This window comes from Suncus etruscus, chromosome 7 (assembly GCF_024139225.1).
Source record: "Suncus etruscus isolate mSunEtr1 chromosome 7, mSunEtr1.pri.cur, whole genome shotgun sequence".
Classification (NCBI taxonomy): domain Eukaryota; kingdom Metazoa; phylum Chordata; class Mammalia; order Eulipotyphla; family Soricidae; genus Suncus; species Suncus etruscus.
The window spans coordinates 55,309,080-55,336,926 of record NC_064854.1 but is presented as its reverse complement, the minus strand read 5'-3'; the positions used below and the strand labels follow the sequence as shown (position 1 = coordinate 55,336,926).

The 27,847-nt window shown below is 48.8% G+C and overlaps 1 protein-coding gene and 1 non-coding gene across 2 annotated transcripts; one reads left to right on the top strand and one right to left on the bottom strand.

Annotated features, from left to right (window-relative positions):
- Positions 1-17: 17 nt before the first annotated feature.
- Positions 18-26,790, top strand: TDRD5 (tudor domain containing 5). The gene is given in 19 exon segments (XM_049777584.1): positions 18-249; positions 939-1,346; positions 2,216-2,409; positions 5,003-5,086; positions 8,071-8,127; positions 9,740-9,893; positions 12,410-12,582; positions 13,841-14,038; positions 14,040-14,068; positions 14,741-14,953; positions 16,342-16,396; positions 16,906-16,935; positions 17,156-17,341; positions 18,458-18,555; positions 19,005-19,023; positions 22,855-22,941; positions 24,068-24,219; positions 25,342-25,396; positions 26,467-26,790. Coding segments are annotated over 19 exon segments (2,748 nt in total).
- On the bottom strand, positions 6,426-6,532 carry LOC126015048 (U6 spliceosomal RNA). Its single transcript, XR_007497952.1, has one exon. It is a non-coding gene; the product is annotated as a U6 spliceosomal RNA (small nuclear RNA).
- Positions 26,791-27,847: the final 1,057 nt, after the last annotated feature.

Sequence of the window (27,847 nt, the reverse complement as noted above, 5' to 3'; positions counted from 1 at the left end):
GGGCCCAGCAGGGGGCCATGTCTGAGCAAGAGCACATGCAGGAATGCCTGCGCAAGGAGATCCGGGCGCTGCTCATCTCGGCCAAGGACGGCCTGAGTGCAACTCAGCTGGAGAAGGAATACCTGCTGCTGGTAGGCAGCCCACTGCCACTGCGGGCCCTGGGCTACCGATCCACCATGGAGCTGCTGCTCGACATGCCCGACGTGGTCAACCTCTGCCCCAGCCGGGATGGCACCATCATTCTTAGAGGTGGGTCTTGTCCCATTGCATCCTGTGAGTTTGGGGTCACTAGGCTGCGGGTGAGCAGAAGGCGAAGCAAGGGCATGGTAAAAGGTAGAAAAAGCAAGACAGAGAGGAAAGTGGGGCTGAGGGTCCCTGATGCTCCCTATGATCTATATTGATGGCTTGGTTTGAGTGGTGGTCACACTCCGGTTTCCTCCTAACTCTGTGCTCAGGCATCACTACTTGAAAATCTCTGAGGGGAGTTAAACAGCCTTTAGAGGCCGGAAGAATAGCACAGCACGGAAGGCATTTGCCTTGAATGTGGCGGACCCAGATTCCATTTCCAGCATCCTATATAGATCCCCCGTGCCTACCAGGAGTGATTTCTGAGCACAGGGTCAGGAATAACCTTTAAGCACCATTGGTTGTGGCCTAGAAAGAAAAAAAAATGCCTTTGGGTCATAGAGTTAGGACAACTGGGGGGGGACTCTTGCTTTGCACAAACCCAGTTCTGGATCAATCCCCGACATTCCACAGGGTCCTCTGAACCCTGCCAGGATTAATTCCTGAGTGCAGAGCCAGAAGTAAGCCCTGAGCACCTTCAGATGTTGCTCTACATCCCCTCCCCAAGGGAGGAACCCACACCTAAGCTTGCCTAGGCTCCCCCAGTGCACTTGATCTGATCTGAGCTCAGCTCTGGTCCTACCTGTCCACAGCAATCCCTGACGAGTCCACCAAAGGGATCGCCAGTCTGGTCGCCAAACAGAGGAGCAACCACAAGGTCCGCCCCTCAGGGTCCCGGTTCCGGGCCAGTGTCTGCACAGGCCCTGGCCTGCAGCGGCGCCTGACCTACCGTGGAAGGGTGCCCCCGATCCTCCCAGCTGTGGTGAAGAGTGAGCTCAGGGATCTCCTGGCGCTCTCGCCTGTGCTGCTGGCTGACTTCGAGCAGACGTTCACCCGGCGCTTCGGGCGCCCCTTTCAGTATGCCCAGTATGGCTTCCTGTCTATGTTTGAGGTGCTCAGTGCCGCATCCGATGTCATTTCCGTGGAGCAGACGAGGGCTGGGTCTCTGTTGATGCTGAAGAGGAGCAGATTGGAGGAGAGGCCCAGAGGGTGGCCAGTAGGTGAGTCTCTCTGTGAAGCTGGAGGATTGGGGAGGCACAGAGCTGATTGTGGGTCAAAACATTTCCCACCTTTCTGGTTTTTCTACTTATTATGGGGCCACATCCAACGATGCTTACAGTTCTTATTCCTGGGCCTGTGCTCAGGGACCACTCCTGATAGTGCTCAGGGTACCTTATGGGATGCCAGTGTTCAAGTCAAGCTTCATACCCACTGTACTATTGCTTCAGCCCCCATTTATGTTTTATTTTAACCTATCTTTGGGTCACACCCGGCAGTGCTCAAGGGTTACTCCTGGCTCTGCTCTCAGAAATCGCTCCTGGAAGGGGACCATATGGGTTTCTGGGATTCGAACCACCTTCTGTCCTGATCAGCTGCATGCAAAGCAAATGCCTACCATTGTGCAATCTTTCCAGCCCTAACCTATTAAATCTTTTTGGTTTGTTTTTTTGTTTTGTTTTGTTTTTTGGGTCACACCCGGAGCACTCGGGTTACTCCTGGCTCTATGCTCAGAAATCGCTTCTGACAGCCTCAGAGGACCATATAGGATGCCGGGATTTGAACCACCGACCTTCTGCATGAAAGGCAAATGCCTTACCTTTTTGCCATCCCTCCGGCCCTGCAACCTATTAAATCTTGACTGTTGTAGTTATATTCAAGTGGCCTGAAGTTAAGAGCCTCAGAAGAGGCTTCAGTGTCTTTACTTCTAGCAATGACTAATCACTTCTGTCTTAATGTGAATTTTACTGGCTTAAGAAGGAAACTCAGAATTAATTTTAGTTCTGAAGGAGAGGGCAGTAACTGAGAGCTAGAAAATAAACTATAAATTGTCAATGACAATTCCCCTGTCCTCTCCTTTCATCTGCAAAAGGTAAAATATTTTCGCAGCCATTTCGGATGAATCAGCAGGGGCCATGTATTAACTATGATCCCGGAGCAAAGGCCCGTTTCTCACAGCCCCCTTCCAACATGGACACGCCCAGACAAAACCTGAATCTGGACAGGACTTCTAGGGAAAATGGCATGGAGACTTCCAGGCTTAGTCACGCAGAGAAATTAAACCAGGTGAGATGTTTTGAGTCTTGGCGAAGGGAGGGAGGGAGAGAGTAGAAAGAGAAGAGAAAAATATAGCTCTCTTTAAAAACCTGACCTTCAATAAGCGATGTCAGTCATTTCTGTGACATTTAATCGAGCGTTTTCCTCTGGCTTTATGAGTGCATTAGAAGCGAGAGGCTGGGGCCGGGCGGTGGCGCTGGAGGTAAGGTGCCTGCCTTACCTGCGCTAGCCTAGGAGACGGACCGCGGTTCGATCCCCGGCGTCCCATATGGTCCCCCAAGCCAGGAGCGACTTCTGAGCGCATAGCCAGGAGTAACCCCTGAGCGTTAGGGTGTGGCCCAAAAACAAAAAAAAAAAAAAGAGAAGCGAAGAGGCCACAGTGAGGACAAGAACAATTTCTTCCGTGCCATGGTTTCTGCTGCGCTGGATGACAGCTGTCTCTCATTCCAGTTTTTCACCCTAGTAGTCTGGCAGTTTCTTCAGGAATAGCGTCGTTGGCATGGCTGGCCCTGAGAGTGGCAACCCAGGAATTTTGCTCTAACTACAATGCCTGAGTAAAAGTGTCTTCTAGTCTAAGAAGGCCTGCTTAGGTTAGCGGCAGCTTAAGCAGAGCTCAAAATAGTAAGCTCTGTTGTTACTAGTACCAAGTTCACCCTCCTCCCTACTTGTCCTTGGGGTTCTCTCAAACATTCCTTCTCCTCTGTACGTTTGACACTAAATAAGTATCTGCTGAATGAACACAAGTATCTTTTATAAGCAGAAGAATATTAGTAACAGAAGTCCTTTCTAAGTAATTTGACTATATAATATAATTGGGGGCAGATTGGGCTACACCTGGCAGCACTTGGGTTACTCCTGACTTTACACTTAGAATTTATTCCTGGCAGGCTCAGGAGAGTATATGGGATATCGGGGATCAAACCTGGGTCAAACACATACAAAGCCAAACACACCCTGCCTGCTGTTATACTGCTTCAGCCCCAAGAATATCTTTGGTATAGGGGTCAGAGCAGTGGTGTGGAGTGGTAAGGCGTCTGCTTTACCGACGCTAACCTAGGATGAACTTCATTTTGATTCCCTGGCATCCTCCAAGCCAGGAGTGATTTCTGAGCGCATAGCCAGGAGTAACCCTTGGGTGTCATCGGGTGTGGCCCAGGAGAAAAAAAAAAATCTTTGGTATAGAGTAGGGGCACTCAATCTTCCACACCTGTCAATTGGCCCCGACTTGTTGATCAGTGGTAAAGATAATGTTAATTGGGCCCGGAGAGATAGCACAGCGGTGTTTACCTTGTAAGCAGCCGATCCAAGGACCAAAGGTGGTTGGTTCGAATCCCGGTGTCCCATATGGTCCCCCGTGCCTGCCAGGAGCTATTTCTGAGCAGACAGCCAGGAGTAACCCCTGAGCACCGCCGGGTGTGGCCCAAAAACCAAAAAAAAAAAAAAAAGATAATGTTAATTGAGCCCGGAGAGATAGCACAGCTGCGTTTGCCTTGCAAGCAGCCGATCACTCCTGGCAGGCTCGGGGGACCATATGGGATGCTGGGATTTAAACCACTGTTGACCTTCTGCATGCAAGGTAAATAAATGTCTTGCCTCCATGCTATCTCTCCGCCCCCCCCCCCCCGCCCTTTTTTGTTTTTTTTTTTTTACTTTGAATATGTTTTTTGTTTTGTTTTGTTTGTTTTGGTTTTTGGGTCACATCTGGCAGTGCTCAGGGGTCATTCCTGGCTCCACGCTCAGAAATTGCTCCTGGCAGGCATGGAGGACCATATGGGATGCCAGGATTCGAACCACCATCCTTCTGCATGAAAGGCAAATGCCTTACCTCCATGCTATCTCTCCAGCCCCTACTTTGAATATGTTTTATATGGTATAAAATGCTATAGTACTTGGTATCTTTTGGGGGCTGTTGGTCGGTTTTGTTTTATTTTGGGGCCACACTAGGATTCTCAGCTTTTACACCTGGCTCTAAACACAGAGATCACTCCTGGAAGTGCTCAGAGGATCACAGGGATACCAAGGATTGAACCCTGGTCAGCCATTTGCAAAACAAATACCCTTTCCACTGTAGTATTGCTGTAGCCCCAGAACTTGATCTCTGATTGAAATTGATTTTCCTGAATGATTTCTTTCTGTGCTCTTTAGATGTATTTGGGTGGGGGGTTCGGGCTACACCCAGCTGTGCTCAGGGATTACTCCTGGTTTTGCACTCGAAACTGCTCCTGGAAGGCTCTGGGGATTATATGGGATACCAGGGCTTGAACCCAGGTCCATCCTGTTGCAAGGCAAATGCCCTACCACTGTGCTATTGCTTTGGCCCCTACATTTATTTACTTATTTACTTATTTATGTATTTATTTATGTATTTATTTATTTATTTTGGTTTTTGGGTCACACCCGGCAGCACTCCTGGCTCTATGCTCAGAAATCGCTCCTGGCAGCTTGGGGACCATATGGGATGCCGGGATTCGAACCACTGTCCTTCTGCCTTACCGCTGTGCTATCTCTCCGGCCCCCTACTTTTACTTTTTTTTTTCTTCCTACATTTCCTTTTGACTTATTTTCATTCAGACTCTGGAACTTTTTACCCCCTCTTTTGCAGTTGGAGAATACGTTCAAATCCGTTATTGCCCAGATCGGACCTGGTGGGGCTGTCAACCCGGAACTAAAGCATAAGATAAAATTTGTAAGTATATCCTGTTTAGAGATGCTTTATGATATCTTTAGACAGTGTGATCCAAATAATTTTGGTTAATTAGTTTATTTGTGGGGTTTATATGGGGGGTTGCTTTGTTTTTTGTTTTTGGGCACACCCGGCAGCACTCAGGGGTTACTCTTTGCTCTGCGCTCAGAAATCACTCCTGGCAGGCTTGGATCATATGGGATGCAGGAGATCAAACCCAGGGGGGTCCTGGATCAGTTGTGTGCAAGGCAAATGCCCTGTGGTTGTGCTATTGCTCTGGCCTATATTAGTTTTAAGTGAATACCTGATGCTTTTCAATATGCTGTGAACAGAGTGGCTAGTCTGTTAAGATCATAAAGGAAAAAAAATAAAGCAGGCAAATTACACACTAAAAAAAGTTATAGGGGCCGGAGAGATAGCATGGAGGTAAGGCATTTGCCTTTCATGCAGAAGGTCATTGGTTCAAATCCCGGCATCCCATATGGTCTCCCATGCCTACCAGGAGCGATTTCTTTTTTTTTTTTTTTTTTTTTGGTTTTTGAGTCACACCTGGCATCACTCAGGGGTTACTCCTGGCTCTACGCTCAAAATCGCTCCTGGCAGGCTCGGGGGACTATATGGGATGCCGGGACTTGAACCGAAGACCTTCTGCATGAAAGGCAAAGGCCTTACCTCCATACTATCTCTCCGGCCCCACCAGGAGCGATTTCTGAGCGTGGAGCCAGGAGTAACCCCTCAGCACTGCAGGGTGTGACCCAAAACCCACCCCCCCAAAAAAAAGTTGTAATGTTCTCAGAGTTATTCAGAAAATTGAGTCACTTTGAATTCTTAGCTCAATAAGTATTAGTAATAAATATTTTTCAGTATCACAACACATAGACTAAATAGTATGTCACGTGTGTTTATTACATGTATATGTCATGTGTGACTGAACAGTGCACATACCCATTATGTTGATGTTTCATATTTCACTTTCAAAACCTGCTTTATTAATCTGGGTCATTTTCAACCTTGGCTCTGGTGTTTTGTTCAGATTGTCACAACTCTTGGTTGGACCTGCAACTATTCTTCAGCATGTATTTGTGTTTTGTGACTTGGATGCGGTTGAGTCTATCTTCTTTTTTGTTTGTTTGTTTTTTGTTTTGGTTTGGTTTGGTTTGGGGCCACACCCAGCAGTGGTCAGAGGTTACTCTTGGCTCTACGCTCAGAAATCTCTCCTGGCAGGTTCGAGGGACCATATGGGATGCTGGGATTCGAACCGCTGTCCTGCATGCAAGGCAAACGCCCTATCCCCATGCGATCTCTTCAGCCCCTCAGTCTATCTTCTTGTTTTTTTTTTTTTTTAAATATGGAACGCTTCACGAATTTGCATGTCATCCTTGCGCAGGGGCCATGCTAATCTTCTCTGTATCGTTCCAATTTTAGTATATGTGCTGCCGAAGTGAGCACCAATCTTCTTGTTTTTGTTTTGTTTTGTTCTTTTAGGTTTTTGGGTCACACCCAGCAGCTGTCAGAGGTTACTCCTAGCTCTATGTTCAGAAATGGCTCCTGGCAGGCTCAGGGGACCCTATGAGATGCCGGAATTCAAACCACCGTCCTTCTGCATGCAAGGCAAACGCCCTACCTCCATGCTATCTCTCTGGCCCCTCAGTTTATCTTCTTGATAACAAAAAACCATAGGGAAAAATCAAGTTTTCTTTTATAAAGTGTTGACTAAATTACCCACCCAAGCTAGGGAATATTACATGGCTTGTTAAAAAGCTTACTTTGGGGTCCAGAGAGATAGCACAGAGATGCAAGCATTTCCCTTGCCTGCAGAAGGTTGCTGGTTCGAATCCTGGCATCCCATATGGTCCCCCGAGCCTGCCGGGGGCAATTTCTGAGCATAGAGCCAGGAATAACCCCTGAGCATTGCCGGGTATGACCCAAAAACAAAAACAAAAACAAACCAAAAAACAAAAAAACAACTTACTTTGAGCAACCCAGGAATCCAACAACAGATTAATGGATGATGAAGATGTGGTACATATACGCAGTAGATAGTACATATAACTATGCAGCTGCAAGAAAGGATGAAATCGGGGTCAGAGAGAGAGCACACCAGTAGGGTGTTTGCCTTTTCTAATCCCAGCATCCCATATGATCCTCTAAGCCTGCCAGGGCATAGAGCCAGGAGTAACCCCTGAGCGCTACCAGGTGTGACCCAAACTGCCCCCCCCCCAAAAAAAGGATGAAATCATGAATTTGCTAAAAGATTGTTGGAACTGAAAGATCTTGTGTTGAGTGGAGGAAGCCAGAAGGAAAAAGACAAACACAGGATGAATTCCCTTATCTGTGTTATATGACATAATTGTATTAGGAAATGGAACGGAATACAGGGAGGATGCTGAGAGCCCCATGGGCCCCAGAGCTTAGGGAGGAGAAGAACAGAGAAGGAAAGAAATCAAAGGGGAGAAAGAAGATGAGGAAGAGAAGTGATGGGGGACTAGGGGTCAGGGCTTCAGTTATGCTGAGGGTGTAGAGAGTCTGGTAGTTTACACCCAAAGCACAGACTCAATAACTGACAACATGAAATCTAAGCTGCAACCACTGAACTTTGTAATGCGCAATTACAAATTACAAATAAAATTTTTATTTTGTCTTTTATTTATATTTATACTATATATTTTTAAATTTTACCTTATAAAATAATCGTGGGGGCTGGAGATATAGTACAGCATTGCCTTGCATGCATATAACCCAGATTCTAGCCCCAGCCCTCAAATCCTGCCAGGAATAATTCCTGAGAGCAGAGATCTAGGAGTAGTGCCTGAGCACTGCCCACCCCACCCCCATCTCCCACATAAAAATAATTTGACTCCGGTTCTCTCCACACCAAAGTTACTATCTGCCTGTGTTACTAGCCTACAAGGTCTTATTTTACCATTTTCCCCAACCAGAATTCTAGTGGGGCTCTCTATATAGTTTTTATTTCTTCCAATTATTAGGTTGTGTCCAAATTTCCAGATGGTTTGCTTATTTCTAAGCTGCTCGGCGAGTTTGAGGTGAGTTTCTTTTTCATCTGTGAGTTCTCAACATAGACAAAGGTCTGGTTACCACTTCTTCTGTCCCTTGTGCCTCTGGTCTTTTGTTTGTTTGTTTTTGTTTTTGGGTCACACCCGGCAGTGCTCAGGGGTTATTCCTGACTCTGTGCTCAGAAATCACTCCTGGGGCCGTCGAGGTGGTGCTAGAGGTGAGGTGTCTGCTTTGCAAGCACTGGCCAAGGAAGGACTGCAGTTCGATCCCCTGTCCCATATGGTCCCCCCAGGCTAGGGGCAATTTCTGAGCATCAAATGGGTGTGGCCCCAAAAAAACAAAAAAACAACAACAAGAAAAAGAAAACAGAAATGGCCCGGTGAGGTGGCTCTAGAGGTAAGGTGTCTGCCTTGCAATCGCTAGCCAAGGAATGACCGCGGTTCGATCCCCCCCTTCCCCCCCCCCATATGGTCCACCCAAGCCAGGGGCAATTTCTGAGCCAGGAGTAACCCCTGAGCATCAAATGAGTGTGCCCCCCCCCCAAAAAAAAAATCACTCCGCTTGCAAGGCAAACACCCTACCGCTGTGCTCTCTCTCTCCGGCCGGAGTCTATGGTCTTGAACCATTTGGTTTTGTACTTTGGTATGGTTCTCCATCCTGGAGAGCATGAAGTTCACCATCCTTAACAAGACTCACTTCTTCTGAGGAGGAGGGGTCTTAACAGCCCTGAGGGTCCAACAATGGCTGGGGCCAGAGCAATCATGCTGGGCTTAAGGTGCTTTCCTGGTACATGGCTACCCCGGGTTCCATTCTAGCATTGCATCTGGTCCAGGGGTAAATCCTAAGTCGAGAGTCAGGACTGGACACCACCAGATCTGCCTTCCTTCACAGAACCACCCACAAAGGAAGATAAAAAAGGGTGTTGATGATCTGCAGAATGCTGAGGAAATGCTTTCTCTGAAGAGAGAGATACAACTCTTTCATGATGATTTTATATTTCATGTGTCCATGATCTTTTAAAAAGAAAACAAGAGGGCCCGGAGAGATAGCACAGCAGCATTTGCCTTGCAAGCAGCCAATCTAGGACCACAGGTGGTTGGTTCGAATCCCGGTGTCCCATATGGTCCCGCGTGCCTGCCAGGAGCTATTTCTGAGCAGACAGCCAGGAGTAACCACTGAGCACCGCCGGGTGTGACCCAAAAACAAAAAAAAAAAAAAAAAGAAAGAAAACAAGAAAGATATTTTCACTTTCTGCTTAAAAATGAGAAGTAAACTGGCTTCACTGGTCACACTTTGATTTGCCCTGTTGGATTGATTGCCTGAAAAGAGACTTGAAGGTGCTAAGAAGTCTAGGGGTAGTTCTCCAAACCTTCCAAATCTAGTTTGACTGAGAACCTGTTTCAGCACTTTGGGTGTTTCATGGATGCCATCTGCCATTTTGTTCATGTTATAAACAATAGCTTTGGGGCCTATTTGTTTGGGGCCACTCCCAGCAGTGCTCAAGGCTTACTCCTGGCTCTGCACTCAGGAATCACTCCCATTGGGGCTTGGAGGACCTTTTGGGGTGCTAGGGATAGAACCAAGGTCAGTGATGAGAAAGGCAAGTGCCCTCCCAGTTGTCCTATCACTCTGGCTCCTCAGATGACTTTCAAAGAGCAGCTGTCACCGAAAAGCCTGGGCTTCTTAAATGTGATGGAGCTGGTAGGCGCACTCAGTGACATTCTGCACGTGGAATTCCGGGAAGGGGAGCAGGATCTGCTGGTGTTTGATGCTGACAGGAGGCCACCCCCTGCAGGTGAGTGACCCTCCCATTCCTCCAACCATGGCCACAGATCTTCCTTGCTCAGATTTTCCTGGCATCAGTATTCCCCGTGTGTTCAGCATCAAGCAACCCTCTTCCTGGTGTTCCTGGCTTGTGCTAACTAACTTGTATTAGTCATGAAGACTAGGTACCTGCTGTTAATTGTGGGGACTGTCCTTGGGATCGGGGAGGCCATGCATGATGCAGGGGATCGAATCCAGGTTTCATGAACACAGAGCAATACTCCAGCCCTTTGATCTCTCAGTAAATATTTAATGTGACCAGATTAGGGTTCATGTCACCAATTTTCTGTTAGTGGCTTTATTAGGTTTTATTCATGTCTTAAACATTACAAAAATACAGTGACAAATATTTTTGGTTTTCTGGCCATATCTGACAGTGCTCAGGGCTGACTTCTGGCTCTGAGCTTAGGGATCACTCCTGGAGGGGCCCAGGGGACCCTATGGGATGACAAGGATTGAACCTGGGTTAGCTACATAATAAGCAAGGACCCTCCCTGCTGGACTATCTCTCTAGACACCTCCATTTTAAACTATTTATTTATTTATTTATTTGGTTTTTGGGCCACATCCAGCAGTGCTCAGGGGTTACTCCTGGGTCTATGCTCAGAAATCTCTTCTGGCAGGCTTGGGGGACCATATGGGATGCCGGGGATTGAACCCAGGTCCATCCTGGGTTGGCAGTGTGCAAGGCCACATCACTATGCTATTACTCTAACCCTGACACCTCCATTTTTTTTTTTTTTGGGCCATGCCCGGTGATGCTCAGGTTACTCTTGGCTCTGCACTCAGAAATTGCTCCTGGCTTGGGGGACCATATGGGATGCTGGGGGGTAAAACCATAATCCATCCTAGGTCAGCCACGTGCAAGGCAAATGCCCTACTGCTGCGCCACCACTCCAGCCCCACACCTCCATTTTTTTTTTGTTTGGGTCACACCCGGCAGCGCTCAGGGGTTACTTCTGGGTCTATGCTCAGAAATCGCTCCTGGCAGCCTTGGGGGATCATATGGGATGCTGGGGATTCAAACCACTGTCCTTCTGCATGCAAGGCAAATGCACTACCTCCATGCTATCTCTCCAGCCCCTCTATTTTTAAAACATTTTAAAAAATTGGGGAGGGCGCGTGGATGGAAAAAATATTTTAAAAATTGGGGGCCAGAGAGATAGCACAGTGGTAGGGCATTTGCCTTGCATGCAGCAAGACGGTGGTTCAAGTCTCGGCATCTCATATGGTCCCCCATGCCTGCCAGGAGCAATTTCTGAGCACAGAGCCAGGAGTAACCCCTGAACGCTGCCAGTGTGACCCAAAAAAATTATTTATGACCAATAACCCTACCAGCTTTGTGTGGGGATCTCTGTGGTTTGAGGGTCCTCCAGGGATTACTTTCAGGAGCCAGCATTATGCTCTCATCCTGCATGTGTAATTCAAACCAAATGTAACTGACTGGGGAAATTAAAGCATCACCTTAGGATCATTTGTCACAGCATCCACTGTCCATTGGGCAGCTTTGACTGCTCACAGCTAACTTTGGAAGAGAAATGTGCTGAAATCTTGATTGTGGACAAAGAATTATCTCTTTTTTGGGGGGGAGGAGTCACACCCAGCAGTGCTCAGAAGTTACTCCTGGCTCTGGGCTCAGAAATCGCCCCTGGCAGGCACAGGGGGGACCATATGGGATGCCAGGATTTGAACCATCACCCTTCTGGATGTAAGGCAAACGCCCTACCTCCATGTTATCTCTCTGGCCCCGACTTACCTCATTTTAAGAATGTGACCAGGGGCCAGAATGATAGATAGCACAGTGTGGAAGGCACTTGACTTACATGAAACTGATGCAGGTTTGATTCCTGGCATCCCATATGGTCTTGATTTTATCAAGGGTGATCCCTGGTAGCACAAATCAGGAATAAGCCCTGAACATCACTAGGGTAGTCAAAAAATAACAAACAGAAAGAAGTGGGACCAGATTGCTTGAAAGCTCCCACCACCACATAAAATTATGTTTTATGTAGAGCCTCTCGATTTCTGTCCATGCAATAGAGTTGACAGGGACCCGTGACCCCTCATTTGTCTGATCTCCCTCATGCTCAGCATCCTGTGCGTTTCCTGGATTTTCCCGAGCTGCTTCCAGTCGTTGCTGTTTGTACTTCCAAAGCAGAATCGGTTCCAGAGTTAGAAATTCCTATTCAGGGGGTCAGAGCAATATCACAGCTGTAGGGCATTTGCCTTGCAAACAGTTGAGGTCAGAGCAATACCACAGCTGTAGGGCATTTGCCTTGCAAACAGTTGAGGTCAGAGCAATACCACAGCTGTAGGGCATTTGCCTTGCAAACAGTTGACCTGGGTTAGATCCCCAGTATCCCCTAGAGTCCCCCGAGCACTGCTAGGAGTGATTCTTGAGTGCGGAGCCAGGAGTAACCAACCCCTGATGAGCTCTGTTGGGTATGGCCCAAAACCAAGAAATTGAAAGAAAAAAATCATGTTCAGTGCTGGCAGATCAGAAAGTGGAAGGCAAAGCTCAGGTCTCCAGTTCCTCCCAGAACTTGCTGTCTGCTGCCGCCACCAAGGAGACCCCGTGGCACTGCTCCCGGAAACCCACGCTGGAGCCCGAAGCGAAGCTTTGCAAGAAGCCCAACTTGGTGGTGAAGCCCCTACAGCTGGTAAGTGAGGTGGACGAATGGGGCTCCCCTGAGGGACAGAATCCAACTGGGCTCAGCTACATGCCCTAAAGGCAGGCAGGTACCAAAACTCAGGAACTGAACCTCTCTCCAACAACCAGCCCCTGCCATGTGCCTGAAAACCAGAATCCCATTTGATTTGTGAAAAGTCTGATTTCCAGAGAGACTGTTTCTCGCTTTGGTTTGAAGTTCCCCACCCGGCACTGATTATACTTTTCCACTCTTGACCCAAGGAGCTTTACCCTCCAGCCCCTTGTTAAGGTTTTTTTTTTTTTTTAACTTTATTGATTTATTGATTGATTGGTTGTTGGGCCACACACAGTGGTGCTCAGGGGTTACTCCTGGCTCTGCCTTCAGAAATCACCCCTGGCTTGGGGGAACCATATGGGATACTAGGAATCCAACTGTGGTCCGTCCTGGATCAGCCTTGTGCAAGGCAAACCCCTACAGCCGCTATTGCTCAGGCCTCTGGGTTTTGTTTTTTTTTTAACTTTATTGATTGGTTGGTTGGTTGATTGGTTGTTGGGCTACACCAAGCGGTGCTCAGGGGTGACTCCTGGCTCTGCATTCAGAAATCACCCCTGGCAGGCTGGAGGATCATATCGGTGCTGGGACTTGAACCAGGTCCCTCCCGAGTTGGCCACATGCAGGGCAAACGCCCTACCACTGTGCTATTTCTCCAGCCTCCATGAGGCTGGTGAACCACCCCTAAAGTTACCTTTGCTGGGATGTTGGCAGGGTAGAAATTCTGCCCTGTTTCCCCCTGAGTCCTAGAGGCTGCAAGTCTTTCTATATTGAGAGAAACCTCTTCACTGACCACCATGCAAGCCCACAGTTGACTCATAGCTTCTCATTCTGCTGGGACCGTTGTGAAGCCCTGAACTTGACAGAAGAGGGCATTTTCCTGCTTGAGCTGTTGGCAGGGTCCATCTGGAGTGTTGGGTTTGATTTGGGGGCTGAACCTGGTTCTCTGTCCACCACTATGCTGGGGCTGCTCAGTTGTGCCATAGGGATCAAACCCCAGTCTCCCATGAATCTTTTTTTAGGGGCCCCGAAGTAGTTTTCTAAAACTCCAACCAACCAACTGTGGTCCTGACTCGGCCTCTGTGTATCTGGGGACATGTGTGGAGAAAAGCCAAGAGAATCTATGGGGTTCCAAGACTGGGTAGCATAGCCGCAGTCTGGAATGTCCCCCAGGGGTTCACTGGACTCTCTCTACTCTCTCTTGTCCACCCTGAAGCAAGAAGAAGCAAACAAAGCCCCCCCGCTGGAACCGGCCTCGCCCATACGGGACCTGCCCCCAGACGCCGTTCAGGACAAACACCTGTGCCGGCTGCCCCCACTGGAGACCAGCACCTTGGTGGGGGTTTTCGTGGAGTACATCGTCTCCCCCAGCCAGTTTACATACATCGCATCTACAAGCCCAGACTCCTCCGAAGCTGCTGGAGGACATGATGATCGAGATGCGGTATGGGTGGGTTGGAGTCAGCACCAGGCAGCTGCCATGACCGTCTCTGTCCTCTAGATGGCACCAGGGAAAGGAACAGAAGAAAGTGGATTCTAGCAGAACATATCTTGATGAAAAAAAATTACAAAAGTTGGGCCTGGTGAGATAGCACAGGCGGCGTTTGCCTTGCAAGCAGCCGATCCAGGACAAAGGTGTTTTGGTTTTGAATCCCGGTGTCCCAGATGGTCCCCTCGTGCCTGCCAGGAGCTATTTTCTGAGCAGACAGCCAGGAGTAACCCCTGAGCACTGCCGGGTGTGAAAAAAAACAAAAAAAAAAAAAAAAAAAAAAAGAAAGAAAGAAAAAGAAAAAATGTACAAAGTTTATGGGGTCCAGGGGGAATGCAACAGGAATCTCCCAGATCAGGGTGTCTGAACAATAGTACAGCACTCAGCTAGCCCAGTGAATCCTCAGACGCCAACTTTAGCAATACCATGGAGAGACAGAACATTTGGATAATTCTGTTGGCCTTTGTATTGTAACAAACAATGGAAAGTCAGCTTTTTTATGCTTGCAAAGGGACAGAGTAGGGGTGTGGGTGGGAGATTGGGGACTCTGAAGTGACTGTGAACAACTTGGTGCAAAGATGTGCTTTCCCGGTCCCTGGAAGTCAGGGTGATGTTGGCTCCTCATAGGCGCTGCTATTCCAGCCAGCTGGTATCTGACCGCTATTCCATGTCGGAGTGTGACATCCAGCCAGGCCGCCTGTGCTGTGTGCGCATCTCGGAGGACAAGTGGTGGTACCGTGTCATCATCCATCGGCTAGTCGGGAAACAGGAGGTGGAAGTGTTCTACCCTGACTTCGGCAATATTGGCACTGTGCAGAAATCCTCCCTGTGCTTTCTCAAGTGAGTTGGCCGAAGATCCTGGATTGGGAATGTAATTGCAGGGTTGGGAGCTTTCTCTTCTCATCCATCCTCTTCCCCCCCCCCCCCCCCCCCATCCATCTTCTTCCCCTTCTCCTCCTTCCTCCTCCTTATTGCAGGCTTGGCAGATTGTCATTTAGTTACACAGATAAATAATCATCTCTTCTGTCTCCTTTCACGTGGCTATGACCAGGATAGACTCTGACACACCTTTCCCCATCCCCCCCTCTCCAGTTCTCTCTATCTCCCCTATCTTTCTCACTCTCTTTTTTCTCTCTCTCTCCGCTCTCCCCCTTTCCCTCTCCTCCTCTCCTTCCTCTCTCTCCCTCTTTCTTCCTCTCTCACTCTTTCTTCCTCTCCCTCTTTCTCTCACCCTCTCTCTTGCCCTCTCTCACCTCTCTGTCTCTGTCTCTCTCTCATTTTTGAGTGACACAGGAAAGTGTTTGGGGTTCATTTCTGTTTCTGAGCTCAGGGATCATTCTGGTTGCTTAGGGAACCATAAGATAATGCCGAGGATTGATCTCCAGGTCAGCTGCATGCAAGGGCAGTACCCTCCCCACTGTACCATCCCTCTGCTCCACCCAATAGCAATCTCATATGAAGAAGTTTTTATTTGTTTTTGAGTTTTGGGTCACATCTGGCAGCGCTCAGGGGGTTACTCCTGGCTCTACGCTCATAAATCGCTCTGGCAGACTAGGAAGACCATAGGGCGATCCCCGGGATTCAAACCACTATCCTTCTGCATGCAAGGCAAATGCCCTACTCTCCATGCTTTCTCTCTGGCCCCATCTTTTTTTTTGGGGGGGGGTTGGGCCCACACCCGGCGTTGCTCAGGGGTACTCCTGGCTGTCTGCTCAGAAATAGCTCCTGGCAGACACAGGGGACCATATGGGACACCGGGATTCGAACCAACCACCTTTGGTCCTGGATCGGCTGCTTGCAAGGCAAACGCCACTGTGCTATCTCTCTGGGCCCCTCTGGCCCCATCTTATGAAGAAGTTTTATTCTGGAAATCATGGTAGAAGATACACTGAGAAGCTCAATGATTGAGCTCAAATATACACACATGTAGATTTTAAACTTTTAAAGAGGTTGATATTAGGGTAATGCCCAACAGTGCTTGGGGCTGATTCCTGACTCCCATGCTCAGAGTTCTTCCTTCTATCAGGACTCAGGGGGACCTCTGTGCAGTGCCTGGATCGAACCCTGGGTTAGCTGTGTGCAAGGCAAATGCCTTCTCTGCTGTATGATCTCTCTAGCCCAAGACATGGAGTTTCCTAGTGCAGGAAAGAAAGTGCATTGAAATGACACAACAGGACTGATTTGGGTTTAGAGGTGATGAAATGCTGCTGTGTTCCTTCTGGTCACAGGTGCTGCTACAACCAAGCTGCGGCTCAAGCCATCCCATGCTCCTTTGGCCCTTGGGTGAGAACCAGTCAGGGTATGTTGACTTATTCCCCGGGAAGAAGTGCTGGGGTTCTTGGGTGCATGAATTAGCCCATGAAAGAGCCTCCAAAGTAGTCCCTGAGGTCAGTATGAATGAGAGACCAGGACAAAGCGCTCAGCTATGTGGTCTTTATTGAATTAAAACAATTTTCTTTTTAGTTTTGGGTTCACACCCTGGCGATGCTCAGGGCTTACTCTTGGCTCTGCACTCACGGATCCACTCCTGGTACTCATGGGGACCAATATAGAATCCCCATGTGGGACTGCTGGAGATGGAAACCCAGGTTAGCCATCGTGCAAAGCAAGTGCTCCATCTGTTGTACTATTGTTCTGGCTCCTCTCTATGGACTTTTTGGGGGACATACCTAAAAAAAAAAATGCCAGCAATGCCCAGTTTACTCATGGCTCTGTGCTCAGCGGTCACTCCTGGCAGAGCTTGGGGTTCTATGTGTGGTGCTGAGGATTGAACCCAGATTTGCATGTCCAAGGTGAGAGCCTTCACCACACACTGGACAAGTTTTCCAGACTTTTTCTTTTTATTCTGGCTCTTCCATTCCCTAATCTGAACATCCTCCAAGGTGTTGGTGGAGCCCTTTTATGGCTTCCCTTCTCCCCTCACACCTCAGCGCTGGGGCAGATACCTGCATGTGGGTGGTCTCAGGCTTGGTCCCTAGCATTGCACACAGAGCACCCCGGAGCATGTGTCTTGACTGCATTTCAGGAACGCTGGAACACCCAAGGCCATCGTTGCAGTTTCAGAAGCTGTGTGGGCTGAAGCCATTGGTGGGGGTGGTAGACGAGTATGTGGACGGGATCCTGAACATCTTCCTGTGCGACACATCCTCCAACGAGGACATCTACTTCCACCACGTGCTGAGGACCGAGGGCCACGCTATCGTCTGCCGAGAGAACATCCCCTCCATGGTGTGCTTGGGGGCCCGGCCTCACCCCCATCTTACTGCTGAGTCCTCTCTGATAGCCGCTTCTGGCCCCATCAACACTGAGCCTAGTGCTTTGTCCTGTACCTTCTGAGTGTCTGGTTTAAAAGAGGCTGACTGTTTTCTCATACTCCCCAGTATTGACCTCTCCACTGTCTTCCTGACACTTTTCTGACTTTGACTTGGTGCTTGTGTTTGTAAAACATGAGTTTTGTGTTTGTGGGGGGGACACCATCCAGCACTGGTCTCCAGCCCAGGGGATGCTACCAGGGTACTTGGAGGTGCCATGTGGTGCCAGGGGCCAAAACTGGGGTCAGCTGTAAACCTGGCAAGTACCTTAACCTCTGAATTGTCTCTCTACAGCCTGTCCTACGTAATATTCAATAGTGGTGTTCGGAATTTTTTGTTTTGTTTTGGTGATACTTGGGTTACTTCTGGCTTTACACTCAGGGATTACTCCTGGTAAGGCTCAGGGGGCCCTATGGGATACCAGGGATCAGTTTGGATCAATCTTGTGTAGGACCAGGCTCCTCCCCATTTGCTATGGCTCTGAACCTTGATTCTTTTTGTTTTTATTCTTTTGTTTGTTTTGGGGCCACACCTATTGATTCTCAGGGGTTACTCCTGGCTATGTGCTCAGAAATCGCTCCTGGCTTGGGGGGACCATATGGGACACTGGGGACTGAACCACAGTTTGTCCAAGGCTAGTGCTTGCAAGGCAGACACCTTACCTCTAGTGCCACCACTCTAGCCCGATTTTTTTTAAAAACTAGGAAAAACAGGGGCCAGAGAGATAGCATGGAGTTAAGGCATTTGCCTTGCATGCAAAAGGATGGTGGTTCGAATCCTAGCATCCCATATGGTCCTTCACCTGCCAGGAGTGATTTCTGAGTGTAAAGCCAGGAGTAACTCCTGAGTGCTGCCGGGTGTGACCCAAAAACAAAAAACAAAAGACAAAAAAAAAAAAAAACTAGGAAAAACTCACTGTGGAAATCATTCTCACGTAGATTTCAGACAGTGACAAATTGCTATACAACTTGGGAATGCCAAGTGCTTTTTCCCTTGAGCATGTCATGAAACTGCCTTCTCTGTCTCACCTCAGGGTTTCCGGGAACTCAACCCTTTGGCTTTATACACTAAGCCCAGCACCAGACTGGAAGACGCTGCCTTGACAGAACTGAGTCATCAGTCCCCACTCCAGTGATGACTGGGGTGTAATGTCTGCAGTCAAAGGAGAGGGAATCATACACGCTGGTAGTAAACTTTGCAAATATTTGTCATTTTTGTCGTCTTTTGGGGGAGTAGTTTTTGGGTCACACATGGCGGAGCCCATGGCTGACTTCTGACTATGCTCAGAAATCCCTCCTGGAAGGTGTTGGGATCCTATGGGATGCCAAGAATTGAACCTGGCTGTGGTTCACATGCAAGGCAAGTGCCCTCCCCACTGTACTATCAATCTGTCCCCTCATTTCTATTACTGTTAATCCTGGGTACTTTATGCAGAGTTGATGTGTTGCAAACCCTTTGAGCGTGCCACATTCTTCTTTAACCCTCCAAGCATTCCCCTCAGGTAGTTACTGTCATTATCCTCATTCTCTAGAGAAGGAAATAGGCTTTTCAGCCCTAGAAATCTTTGTCCTTCTACCCAGGGATCTAACCATCATCTGGGTCTCCCCCTCTTTGGCCAGTTGAGACCTTTGCTGTCCTGGCCAGTTAAATTCAAACGCTGCCTGTGAACTCACCCACATGCACCCAGCCAAGTGATTCTCTTAAGTGCCTCCTATTTGCTGTCTTTGCTCAGGAAAGCTCTGGAAATCTGTTGGCAGCTCCCACTCACAGTAGCTGTATCATCATGATCATCCTCATCCTGTATCATCATGATCATCCTCATCATCCATGTTAGCCATCATTCCAGTCCCCCCAGTTAGCAGCAGGAGCTGCTGCAGTAGGAAGCACCTCCTGAAACCCATGGGATGCCAGGCCCCAGTTCTAGTTCTAGTTCACTTGAATGTGACTCTGACTTGACTGACCTGTAAGCCTTTCCAAAGCACCTTAGGCATTCTTTTTTTTTTTTGTTTTTGGTTTTTGGGTTTTGGGCCACACCTGCGGTGCTCAGGGGTTACTCCTGGCTGTTTGCTCAGAAATAGCTCCTGGCAGGCACGGGGGGACCATATGGGACACCGGGATTCGAACCAACCACCTTTGGTCCTGGATCGGCTGCTTGCAAGGCAAATGCCGCTGTGCTATCTCTCCGGGCCCTAGGCATTCTTTTTTAAATAATTTTATTATGACCAAAAAGTGAATAACAAATCTTAAACAGTAATATTTAAGATTCACAGTGACAATGAATTAGGGCCATTCCCACCACCAGGGTTGTCCTCCCTCCACCCCTTTTCCCAGTATGTGTCCCATATCTTCCTCCTTTGCCCACCCCCCCAGGAGTGCTAGTGTAACTGTTCCCCTCTGTGTATAGCTTGTTGTAGATAGGGTATTGATTCTGTTGTTGTGGACTTTGGGTTTGGTGTTTAAATCTGATCATTTTTTAATTCCACTCAATGTTCATACAGCTATTTGGTCCTGGTACCGTTCATTTTTATTTTCCCCCTTAATTCATGAAGCAGAACAAGATGATTCAAGTTGTATGGTCAAAGCACCTTAGGCATTCTGACAAGGTTAGAATTGGGCCTGTGGTTCCTGCCTGCCTGCTCCCTGTTGAATTGAATCCAGTCTGGAATCTCTCAATCTCTTTTTTTTTTTTTTTTTTTTTTTTTTTTTTTTTTTTTTTTTTTTTTTTTTTGGTTTTTTGGGCCACACCCTGTGACGCTCAGGGGTTACTCCTGGCTATGCGCTCAGAAGTTGCTCCTGGCTTCTTGGGGGACCATATGGGACGCCGGGGGATCGAACCGCGGTCCGTCCTAGGCTAGCGCAGGCAAGGCAGGCACCTTACCTCCAGCGCCACCGCCCGGCCCCTCTCAATCTCTTTTGATCCTGCTGTTTTTAGTTGTTGTGTTTGTTTTTAAATTTGGGTGTTTTTTTTTTAGGGGGGGGGGTCACACCTGGCGGCACTCGGGTTACTCCTGGCTTTGCACTTAGAAGTCGCTCCTGGCAACCTCGGGGGACTATATGGGATGCCACTGTCTGTTTGAATCAGCTGTGTGCAAGGCAAACACCTTACTGCTGTGCTGTCTCTCTAGCCCATGATCCTGCTGTTTTGGTGTTGTCTATAAAGAATCACCGCTCAGGGGCCTGAGTGATAGGGACAGTAGGGAGGGCGCTCGCCTTATACAGGGTCAGCCTGGGTTCCATCCTGGCATCCCATAGGGTTCCCTGAGCCCCAACAAGAGTAACCCCAGAGCCAGGAGTGCGTCCTGAGCTTTGGTTGTAAGCCCCATTTGCTCACACCATCCCCACACTAAATCACAGTTCAGTTCTGAAAAACAAATAAAGCTATTTTTGTACAGATGGCATTAGGGTTAGACACTCCCCTGATGCACATTTTATTTAGAACTTAACTTTGAGGAGCGGGTGGGCCCCTCAAGTGTTGCTGTGGGGTCCCTGGTTATTCAGTTCATTGGTCTGATGAGAGAGCTTAGGGGTGTAGTGCTGTAGTTGCTCTGGGTCCTGGGGGTGCTCAGGTGCTCTCTTTTCTTTTTCTCTCTCTCTCTCTCTCTCTTTCTTTCTTTCTTTCTTTCTGTTCTTTCTTTCTTTCTCTCTCTCTCTCTCTCTCTTCTTTCTTTCTTTCTTTCTTTCTTTCTTTCTTTCTTTCTTTCTTTCTTTCTTTCTTTCTTTCTTTCTTTCTTTCTTTCTTTCTTTCTTTCTCTCTCTTTTTTTTTTTTTTGGTTTTTGGGCCACACCCAGTGGTGCTCAGGGGATACTCCTGGCTGTCCTGCTCAGAAATAGCTCCTGGCAGGCACGGGGGACCATACGGGACACCGGGATTTGAACCAACCACCTTTGGTCCTGGATCGGCTGCTTGCAAGGCAAACACTGCTGTGCTATCTCTCCGGGCCCTTTTCTTTCTTTTCTTTTCTTTTCTTTTCTTTTCTTTTCTTTTCTTTTCTTTTCTTTTCTTTTCTTTTCTTTTCTTTTCTTTTCTCTTCTCTTTTCTCTTTTCTTTTCTTTTCTTTTCTTTTTTTCTTTTTTTGGTTTTTGGATCACACCAGCAGTGCTCAGGGATTACTCCTGGCTCTATGCTCAGAAATCGCTCCTGACAGGTTCAGGGGACCATATGCGATGCCAGGATTCGAACCACTGACCTTCTGCATGCAAGACAAATGCCTTACCTCCATGCTATTTCTCCGGCTTCCCTGCACTGTTGTTTTCTGTTTTCAGGGCACCATGTATCACTGGGAGTATAGCTGGGACTTCTGCCAGTGCCCTCACTCCTGTGCCTACTCTCTAACCCTTATCTGTCTCGGGTTGGTTGTATGCAAGGTAAATGTCCTACGACTGTGCCCTCTCTCCAGCTCCATTTTGTTGTTGTTTTGTTTTGGGGCTATATCTGGCAGTGGCAGTGTTCAGGAGTTATTACCAGCTCTGCTCTCAGAAATTGCTTCTGGCAGGCTTGGGGTACCATATGGGATGCTGGGAGTGGAACCTGGGTTCTCCAGCCCTCATCTACATTTGAGTGTTGATGGGCCTCCATATGCAGCTCAGGACCAATCCCCGGGAGGGCCCCCCTCTCAGAACCCACATTCCGAAGATACTTCAGTGCCCTGATTCACAACCTTGGCTGCATCTCAGTTCACACCCACCCCTATCTGTGTTCATGAGACTCTGAAATGATCCCTCTGAGTCCTAGGGGCCATGCCTGACACCTCTGGCCTTGCTTCCTACAGAACTAGGCTGAGGGGCCTGTGAGAAAGGACAGTGGGGAAGGTGCCTGCAGGGCTCCCTGGCATGTTCCACAAGCTCTTCCAGGAGTTTTCTCTGAGCATAGATTTAGGAAGAAGCCCTGAGTCCTGCCAGTTGGCTCCAAAATAATACAAACCAAAAAAGGAACTGGGTCTATTGCTTTTCCAGGGAGTAGCCACACAACTGACACACCTTTTTTCATGTGCTCAAGAAAGATTGGCCTGAGCTAGGTGAGCTAAGGTGAGCACCTTAGTTCATGGATGGTGGCAGAAAAGAGTGTTGTAGAGCCAGAGCAACGGCCCAGCAGAGAGGGCATTTGCCTTGCATGTGGCCAACTGGGGTTTGGTCCTTGGCATCCCTGAGACTTTGGCCCCCAAGACTTTTGTCTCCAATTCTGTCAGGAATGATTTTGGAGCACAGAGCCAGGAGTAATCCCTGAGTGCTGCTGTGTGTGGCCCAACCCCTCAAAAAATAAAGAAAAGAAAGGAGTGTCATGTGTCACACCCTGCAAGGAATATGCCAGTGCAGTGCAGATTCTGCACAGCACACAGCAAACAAAATGATTCATTTCTCTTTCTTGCTTTCTTGCTCTAGCAAGACACGAATGGCACAAAGTCTCTGAATCCCCGGACTGCTATGGGTCAGGATGTGCAGAAGGGCCCTGACTTCAGTCTTATGAAAGTGGGTACCGGGAACGCTTTAGTGGCTGGGCCACTAAAGGATGAAAAAGAGGTAGGAGGAAGCATTCAGCCCCCTGAGAAAGCCCAGGAAAATGACTGTCTACCCAGCTTTCCCAAGGCCCCAAAGAAGCTCCTAAGTCCCAGGCAAATGTCAGAGTTTTTCCCTGAGGTAGCCAAGAGCAGAGCTGGGGAGTCCTGTAAGGGGGGGACGTGGTAGTGGAGGGGAGGGGTATTCATCCCCTGCCCTTGAGAGCTCCTGGTTGGGGGAGAGAGAAGGAGGGCCTCACTGATGTGCACTAGGAACAGCCCACGGGGGAAGTGTTTACAGGTTTTGGGTAACATCTGTTTTCTCTGTTGCTCGCTTTTCTGTTGTCCTGGCATGGCTCAGGACCCTATGGGGTGCCAGGGATTGAGCCCAGATCTGCTGTGTGTGCCCTGCCCACTGTGTCACTACCACCCCTAAATTGTCATTCCTCTTCTCTCCTCCTGACATCTTTCATCCGCTTGGAGCTGGTGTACAGATAAAAGTTCATAATCTGGTTTTGTTGTTGGCTTTTTGGGTTCTCTTTAGTTTTGGGGCTACACCTGGAGGTGTTCAGAGCTGAAACCTGGCTCTACACTCAGGGATCACTCCTGTCAGGCTCAGGGGACCATGTGGGATACCAGAGATGGAACCTGGCTCAGCCCCATACAGAGCACATGCCCTCCCTGCTGTGCTATGGCTCTGCCCACCATTTTTTCTCTTTCATGTGCAGTGTTAGGGCAATTTGAGTTGACTTTGGTCTAGTGGGTCAGGTGGGTTTTCCCCTCTGAAGACTTCTCAGGAGAATCAGGGTGTTTTAAGACCAGCAGGGGGTCCCTAGCTGTGATCCAGGCCATGCCCTCTGCTGCAGTCCACTCCCACTGCCTCCCCATGTCCTGAGTTATCTCCATTTCTGTGCCTCAACTGTGGTTCCCTCTTGCTTCATCCGTTGCAGGTGCTCAGGGGCATCACATTCTGCTTCCTGTGTCCTGGTGCCTTCCCCCCCCCCCCAGTAGCGCACGTGTACCTCCCCACTCTCTCCTCTCTCGGCCTTATGTCTAAGAATAAGAAACTGTAAAAAACAAAGTGCTCCTTTTCTGTGGGTTTAATGATGCTCCTGGGTATCCTGAATGTTTACATCTCTGATGCCCACCAGGACATCCCGGATGGAATGCCATGCCTGGAGTCCGTGACCCTTGGTGACGACATCTGGGACGAGCACTGGCTGCCTTTGCAGACAAAAGTGGGGAGAGGAGAAGCCACTCCTGGTGCACTCACTGTCTCCCATCTTACCAGGCCACCATCACCGTGTCCTGCATGTGAAGAAGTACCACAGACAGTAAAGAGTCTCGAGGAACAGGGGATTGGGCCCTTCTCAGGAGGGGAAATGGGATTGTCAGGGACTCGCAAAAGCCAGCAGGGACCAGGGAATGTGGCAGTGTTCCTATAGCTCCAGTGTCATCCTTCCTGGGGTTGTGCCAGTACCACACATGTGAGGTGTGAGGAACTGGCACTATATGTGGGACCCTCCCCCTGACATCTCAGCAATGACAAAGGGAAGGAAGGAAACCCCTTCTTTTTCCTTGGGAAAAGACTGGGTCAGAGGTACATAGGGGTGTAGTGGGTGTAATCTACCGCCCTAGGCCCACTTGCCCATTCGGTCATTGGGCTTTTTGTTTGTGGTGGTAAGGCTCTTGACTCACAGGTACCCATCCCAGGTCACATTCTGGTCCATGTGTTCATTCCTGAGCCAAGAATAGCTCTATTGGGTATGACCCAAAACCAAAAAGAAAGACTTTTTTTTTTTTTTCAGGAACTTTTTGTTTGTTTGTTTTTGAGCCACACCTGGCAATGCTCAGGGTTCAGGAATCACTCCTGGCAGTGTTCTGGGGACCCAATGGAATGCCAGGGATCAAATCCAGGTCAGCACATACAAGGCAAGCACACACTCTGTTGTGCTATGGCTCCAGCCCTGTGATTCTCCCCCCGCCCCCAATCCCCATCTGAAAATAGGCAGAAGACCTTTGGGAACCTCTGATCCAGCTTCTCAACCATATGATCAAAAGCCACCACTTAGTCTTTGCTGTCGAGTTTTTGTTCAGCCCTGACAGCATCCCTCATATTTGCAGAGAGGTAGAGATTTGCTACGGGGGGTGGTTGGCTGCCCCACTGCACCCATCCCTGCTTCTTCAGAGAATATCCTGGTTCTTCCACATGACCTCCCTGTGCCAGCAGTTGCTTGTCCTCTGCCAGCGGGTGACAGCCTCTCCTGCACTGACTGACTGATGGTCAATCTTGCTTCATCAGCATCTTGACTCACGGGATTCCCTGGACTTCTCGCTGCCACACCTGGAAGAATTCTATGACTCGCTCAGCCAGAGCAGCCCTCTGGAGCCTTCAGACCTGCCTCACCTGCCCTCGGCTCTACAGCCCACCATGGACCCTCTCAGCTCCTCTCCCTCTTCGATCGAGGCCCCCAGCTCAGGTAGGCAGATGGCAAAAGCCTGAGGCCTGGCTTCTCTGAGCCTAGCCTGGGGCTCTTGTTTTCATTTTTTTTTTTGGTGGTTTTTTTCTGGGTCACACCCCTCCTGGCTCCATGCTCAGAAATTGCTCCTGGCAGGCACGGGGGGGGGGGGGGGGGGGGGGGGATATGGGACGCCGAGATTCGAATTGATGACCTTCTGCATGAAAGGCAAACACCTTACCTCCATGCTATCTCTCCAGCCTCTTGTTTTCATTCTTTCTTCACTGTGAAAACTTAGGCCCTGGGACTCCTATCAGGCTGACTTTTCAACTGTGGGACTTAGCCAAGAGTTTTGGCTACCGTTCTTTTCCAAGTGGCAGAGATGCCATTGGTGACCCTGGGGTGCACCATTTATACTTTTGCTGCCAGGAAACTAGGGAGCTTTGGAACCTCTCTTGGAAAAGGACTTCTATTTTTTTATTTTTTGGTTTTTGGGCCACACTTGGTGACACCCAGGGGCTACTCCTGGCTATGAGCTCAGAAATCGCTCCTGGCTTGGGGAACAATATGGGACACCAGGGGATCAAACCACAGTCCATCCTGGGTCAGCTACATGTAAGGCAAATAAATGCCCTACCACTGTGCCATTACTCTGGCCCCTAGAATTGGACTTTTATCCAAATTTTTTGTCTTATTTTGGTTTGGGGGCCATACCTGACAATACTGAGGTCTCACTCCAGGCTCTGCACTCAGAAATCACTCCTGACCATGCTCAAGGAGCCTTAATGGATGGTAGGGGGGCTCAAACCCTGGTCAACCTCATGCAAGGGAAGTGCCTTCCTCATTGAGCTGCCTCTCTAGTCCTTATTTGTTCTGAGGATCTTCTAGAAAGCAATCTAGGAATGGAAGTTCCTTGTTCAGAGGTGGGTTTCCTATCAGTTCTGCCACCTTCCTGACACTATGGATTTGATCTTAGTTTCCCATGCTCTGCCCTTACTTCTCTTCCCCCTCTGTTACTTCTCTTCCCCTTTGAAGCATCTGTCTGGCTCATCCCAACTTGCCTCTGCCACCATCTACCTTTTGTCTCCCAGGGTCCGGTCAGCAGGGCCTGGACAGACCATGGGAAGAGCAACTTTAGCCAAGCAACATGTCTTCCTTCATTTTCAGAGGAAAGTTCCCCCAAGAGCCCCACAGAGGCAGATGCTGGCAGCAGCCACACCATCAAGCTCTTCAAGGACCAGAGTCAGGGTGCCGTGGATCAGCTCTCACTCATACTGTCCCCTGAGCACCAGATCTCACACAAGCTCTACCTCCCTCAGAGCACTGCCACAGCAGCCCTGGGTGCTGCCGCACGCTTAGCCATGTCCAGGAGCCTCCTCCACTGGTTCCCCAGTGTGAAGAGGACGGAGGCCTGAAGAGGGGGCGAGGGATGAAGGTGAGGGAGGAGTTGAGGAAAGAAGTATGGACCATGCTGGGAGGAGCAGAGAAGCTGAGTGCTTCGAGGTTTCCTAGACCCAAACAAGGAAGGCTTGAGTCTACACAGCCCTCACAGTCAACGAGTGTGCCCCCCTTCCCCCGTGAGTGTGAAGGAGACATGTCGAGCTGAGCTAACTGGCCACTGTGTCGTATAAGTATTGGTGTTTGATGTTTGTTTTGATTTTGATAGTTTTCTTATTCTTATTCATCTTTGTTTAAAGTAGTAATTTAAGAAAGGTGGATTTAGGGGCCCAAATGACAGCGCAGCAGTTGGGTGTTTGCCTTGCACATGGCTACCTAAGATGGACCGCAGTTCAATCCCCCGACGTCGCATAAAAAATATTTGAAAAAAAAAAAAAAAGAAAGAAAGTAAAAAAAAGATGGGACTGGTGTGGTGGCGCTAGAGGTAAGGTGTCTACCTTGCCAGCGCTAGCCTAGGACGGACCGCGGTTCGATCCCCCGGTGTCCCATATGGTCCCCCAAGCCAGGAGCAGCTTCTGAGCCAGGAGTAACCCCCTGAGCGTTACCGGGTGTGGCCTAAAAACCAAAAAAAAAAAAAAAAGAAAAGAAAAAAGAAAAATAAGGTGGATTTAGGGACCGGAGCAATTAGGGAGGGCATTTGCCTTGCACACGACCAACCTAGGTCCGATCTCCGACATCCTATAGGGTCGCCTTAGCATTGCCAAGAGTAATGCCTGGCTTCCCAAACAAAACAAAACCAAAAAAAGAAATATATACAAAAAAGAAAAGGAAGATTTGTGGGGGATTTCTTCCTCCAAATCTTCTTCTTGGAACCTATCATGATTGATAAAAAGAAACTTGGAAAACCAGTGTTTGTGACTTGTATTTAGTAAGATGAGCAGCCTCGCTCCCTCATTCCAAGGGCCAGAAGCTTCCAGTTGTCCTTCACATTGGCTGCGTAGGAGGCTGAATTTAAAAATCGAGTGGCGGTTGGTCTGGGATGGGCCTCACTTTGGGCTCCTGGGAGTGGGAGTA